This window comes from Notolabrus celidotus, unplaced genomic scaffold (assembly GCF_009762535.1).
Source record: "Notolabrus celidotus isolate fNotCel1 unplaced genomic scaffold, fNotCel1.pri scaffold_469_arrow_ctg1, whole genome shotgun sequence".
In the NCBI taxonomy this organism is placed as follows: Eukaryota; Metazoa; Chordata; class Actinopteri; order Labriformes; family Labridae; genus Notolabrus; species Notolabrus celidotus.
The window spans coordinates 1-5056 of record NW_023260276.1 but is presented as its reverse complement, the minus strand read 5'-3'; the positions used below and the strand labels follow the sequence as shown (position 1 = coordinate 5056).

Here is a 5056-nt window from a genome sequence, read left to right as displayed (position 1 = left end):
CTGAGAGAGAAGCTAATTCAATGCAGATTCCTCCCCCTCTCTCTCCTCTCCTCTCCTCTCTCTCTCCTCTCTCTCTCTCCTCTCTCTCTCCTCTCTTACACAACAGCACCACAAACACTTCTCCTTTAACGTGATGCAGGAAGCGCGAGCTGCATACATACATAAATTATCAGGCAAAAATAAAGCAAGAGTGGCAGCACAGCCGATGAGTCGACTCTTTATGTAAATCAGCCCTGACATTGCCCTTGTGATCCCCCACCTTCTCTTTCCTCACCCCTTCTCTCTCTCTCTCTCTCTCTCTCTCTCTCTCTCTCTCTCTCTCTCTCTCTCTCTCACACACACACACACACACACACGCCTCATTCGCCATTTCATCCCATTCATAAAAATCTCGGCATCGCGCCTGCGCAGTGCCATTCGGAGTCCTCCCCATTCATAAAAATGGAACCTCCGCATTCAGCCCTCCCGAGTCGCTCAGCCCTCCCATTCACAAAACAGAGCCGAGGCATGCGCAGTGCCGTCCTTCTCCTCTCCTCTACCCTCCCATTCATAAAATCTCTCCTCCCCCCCCCTCCTCCCCCCCTCCTCCCCCTCAGTGGTTTCAACATCAGATCCAAAGCTCTGCGTCCACAACCGCAGTCTCCGTTTACGCTGCAGCGAGTGGAGCTTTCAGGAGATCTCAAGAAACCCTCAGACCGTCCCCCTCCCCGTTTGGACTTATTCTAACATCTGTGGACCTTTACTCTGTGCCTGGACTATAACCTGCGCGCAGCCGTGGTGCGCAACGAAGAGATGAGAGTTTTATCCTGAAACCAGTAAGTGACCCTGCTCGGGTTTTTCAGCATTTCATGTTTCTGCTTTGTTAGCGTGAGGGTGCAGATCCAGATCCAGATCCAGAGCTGCTGAGTCCCTGTGCTGCCTTCACTGCCCGCTCTCCTGTCCCTCTCTCTGGATCTCAGATCTCTCCTATCCCTCTCTCTGGATCTCAGGTCTCTCCTGTCCCCCTCTCTGGATCTCAGATCTCTCCTGTCCCCCTCTCTGGATCTCAGATCTCTCCTGTCCCCCTCTCTGGATCGCAGATCTCTCCTGATCCCCTCTCTGGATCGCAGATCTCTCCTGTCCCTCTCTCTGGATCTCAGATCTCTCTCTGGATCTCAGATCTCTCCTGTCCCCCTCTCTGGATCTCAGATCTCTCCTGTCCCCCTCTGGATCGCAGATCTGTCCTGTCCCTCTCTCTGGATCTCAGATCTCTCCTGTCCCTCTCTCTGGATCTCAGATCTCTCCTGTCCCTCTCTCTGGATCTCAGATCTCTCCTGTCCCTCTCTCTGGATCGCAGGTCTCTCCTGTCCCCCTCTCTGGATCTCAGACATGAAAACGCTCCTGCAGACTCTGTATTGCAACAAGCTGTTTCTCCTGTTTGCACTTTGAGTCAATATTTAACCTCCGTGTTCGTGCCAAACGAGCTGAGGGCGCAGAGAGGAACAGGGTCGGGTTTAAAACTTCACCTGCTCCTTTCTGACAGAATCACGCAGCTCTACGTCGATCCACCACGGCGTGTTAGAAACCCACTGTCACGAGAAATATCAGGGATCGATCCCTCCATCAGTCTCTCCCTCTCTCCTCTCTGACGCCTATCCACGCTGAGTCTCTCTCGGCGGCTCGGCTGCTCTGCAGTGACCGCCTGGTTGTCTCACCGCGTCTCTGTCTCTCTGTGTCTCTGTCTCTCTGTGTCTCTGTCTCCCCGTGTCTCTGCGTGTCTCTGTCTCTCTGTGTCTCTGTCTCCCCGTGTCTCTGCGTGTCTCTGTCTCTCTGTCAGGTGTTTCATGTCATCAGTTTTAACATTTACTCGGTAAACTTCAGTATAAATTCATCATTTTTCATCTCTGTTGGTTACCGAGAGCGATAACGTCCCAGATTTACGCATCAAACCTCGTGTTTCACAGGCTCACAGCTGTCTGTCTGTCTGCCTGTCTGTCTGCCTGTCTGTCTCTCTGCTGTCTCAGAGTGTCCACATTTCTGTCTCGAGCTCATCATTCCTCCAATAAAGAGATATTCTGTCAAATTCGTTACAACGTTTTCATAAACATGCTATTTGAGTCTGCCGAGCGGCCGCCTCCGGGTTTATGACTCAGTCACATATTGAAGGGAGGGACGCGCGCGCGCACACACACACACACACACGCGCGCGCACTAGCACACGAACTGTTCCGGTTTGGAGGTTTGAGGATCACTAGCGCCTGTCGGTGCCAGCAGTGTCGCAACAGGTTCCTCAGACAGGCTTTTAGAAATCTGTGAAAAAGGAAATAAGAGGAGCAGAATGTGTCCACTGATGACGTCACATAAACCCGAAGAAATAAGCAACAACAAGAAGACAGATTCAGGGTTTAGAGAACATCCGGATCGGATTGATAAAATGACCCAAAATGAAAAATCCTTAAAAAAATAATCTGGATTTTTTTGGGGGGGTGTTACGCAATCCTCTTATCTGAAAGCATCTGAGATCTGTGTCAGAGGAGAGGTCGGCTGTACTCCCTCCTGTTGGTCTCTGTGAACTAGGTTAGCTCTGTTTCTGCCTCCTCCATAGATGAAGTGTATGACACCGTTTTCATTCCGGCTCGTCATGACTGGAGCGCATTGATTCATGCTGCAACACCGAGTACAGCCAGCAGCTTCCATTCACAGAAAACAGATCCATTCACAGAAAACAGATCCATTCACAAGAGCTCAGACTCTCCCTAAATAAATACAGAAATATTATTATTATTATGATTATTCATCTTCTGCATGAAGACACATGATAAACCACAGAGAGAGAGATTCTTCTCAGAGATCTATTTTCTCCTCTGTGTTCCCTCTGGCTCTTTTTCCATCTGGTCACTCTCTCCTCTCTTTGCTCGGCCTTGTTTTGTCTTGTTTTGCATCTTTGAGTCTTTTGCATGCAAGCCCTGCTCTCTGGTGCTCCCTGCTCTTTGGAAAAGAGGCGACGAGAGCCCAACTCTTATTGTTCTAATGTCAAAGTTAGAATAGAGGAGGTTTGAAACCCTGTTGGCATTCAGACGGAAAGATCAAGACGGTTTGGAAACGCTCAGATTACTGCAGAGATGTGACCTGGAGGAGAGGTTTTATATCCGTCTAGAGAGATATAAAGTGGATTCCTTGAGTTTGCATGCTGACAGAGTTCTTACAGTAAGTCTTGCTCATGTCAGGAAAGCCAGTTCATTTAGAGGTGCAGCAACGGCTAGTCATCTACACTCGGCATGAAGCGGTAGAAAATTAGGCCACATAGTTTAAAGATCAGATTTATAACCTGACCCTCAAAGAACATTTACATCTGTGATTCATTCAAAGGTTGCTTCCACTCTGAGAGCGTCTTCTTCTCACATGTTTGTAGAAACTGAAGGTCTTTCCTTCCAGTGACACGGCTCTGATTGAAAGGATTTAAAAGATGATGTGTTCTCATGCTCTGGTCTCGTCCCTCTCATGTCACCTCTGTTCCATCACATGCTCTGCCTTGTTTGTCATTTTGCACGTTACAGAGGATCAAACCCTTCACCCTGCTGAGGTCCTAACTGTGTTTCTGTGTCTGTCTCTGCAGCTCTGCTAAATGCTGCTTTAGAGTGAAGACGTGCGAGGCACAAGCCTACACATGGAGTCCAGGGTTCCCCACCACATCCCCGGAGTGTCCTCCTCCCTCATATCCCAGCCTCTGCTGGACAGTCGAGTGCCCTACGGCCGCCTGCAGCACCCTCTCACCATCTACCCCATCGACCAGATCAAGTCCTCGCATGTGGAGAATGACTACATCGACAGCCCCGCCGTCGTCTCCCAGCAGCCCCCGAGCCAGAAGTCTGCCAACCGAAGGATCACCTGGCTGGGTCAGAATCAAGAGGCCTTCCTGGGGGCGAACCACAACCACCATCACAATCATCAACACCAGCACCACCAACAGGGCCGGTGTGAGCCCCACCCTCACCAGGACACCACCACCCATCCCTGGATCTCCTTCAGCGGGAGGCCCAGCTCTATCAGCAGCAGCAGCAGTACCTCGTCTGATCAGAGGCTGCTGGACCACGCTGCGCCCAACCCGACTGTGGACCACCACCCGACCCTGCAGCCCCACCAGGGCACCGTGAACACAATCACCACCCAAACACCGGGCTGCTTTCCTTCTTCAGAATCTAAAGTCCTCACCTCCTCCACGTCTCTCTCCTCCAAATCTCTGGACCTCAAGTCTGCAAAGACGCCCGCAGGAGGCATGTGCGCCACCGGAGGCCAGCAGGGGTCGGCGCTGATCCCTTCCTCCCCGGCCGAGAAGAAGCACCTCCTTCTCTGCGAGCACTGCGGGAAGTGCCGATGCACGGAGTGTACGCTCCCCCGAACCCTACCCTCCTGCTGGGTCTGCAACCAGGAGTGCCTGTGCTCTGCTCAGAGCCTGGTGGATACAGCCACCTGCATGTGCCTGGTCAAAGGGATCTTCTACCACTGCACGGAGGACGAGGACGACGAGGGCTCCTGCGCCGACAAGCCGTGCTCGTGCTCCCAGGCCAACTGCTGCGCGCGCTGGTCCTTCATGGCCGCCCTCTCTGTGGTCCTGCCGTGCCTGGTGTGCTACCTGCCGGCTACCGGTCTGGCTAAACTGGGACAGAAGTGTTACGACAATGTTAGTCGGCCCGGCTGCCGCTGCAAGAACTCGCAGGCCGGCGTGAGCGTCCCCGTGTGTAAAAATGGCGGCGTGGAGGCAAAAGTTGGGACGCTTGAGAAGCAGCAGCAGCAGGGGTCATGATACTGGACCAGACTGGCTAACAGTGGCCTTGCTTAGAATGCGGACTGGACCTCGCAGTACTTGCTTGCTCTCTATGGATTGGACAATCCAACAACAACAACAGCCCCTTAAACTCCCCCATTAATCTGCTGGAAGAGGACTCACGTAAAACAAAGGTACTTCAATCGCTTCTGGACCTCTGTCTGACCGGGTGGATGATACAAAGGGGCCAGACCTTAGAGAGCAGGACCAGCTAGCAGGACCAGCTAGCAGGACTCTGAGATGTGTTTTCTT

General features: G+C 52.2%; 1 protein-coding gene across 1 annotated transcript; it reads left to right on the top strand.

Moving 5' to 3' along the window:
* Positions 1 to 422: 422 nt before the first annotated feature.
* On the top strand, positions 423 to 5052 carry spry4 (sprouty homolog 4 (Drosophila)). Its single transcript, XM_034679361.1, has 2 exons — positions 423 to 815; positions 3596 to 5052. The coding sequence occupies exon 2, from the start codon at positions 3647 to 3649 to the stop codon at positions 4781 to 4783; it is 1137 nt and encodes a 378-aa protein (XP_034535252.1). The 5' UTR covers positions 423 to 815; positions 3596 to 3646; the 3' UTR covers positions 4784 to 5052.
* Positions 5053 to 5056: the final 4 nt, after the last annotated feature.

Bases quoted from the DNA above. Each gene is read 5' to 3' on its own strand.
- spry4 (XM_034679361.1), top strand. From the start codon at position 3,647: ATGGAGTCCAGGGTTCCCCACCACATCCCCGGAGTGTCCTCCTCCCTC.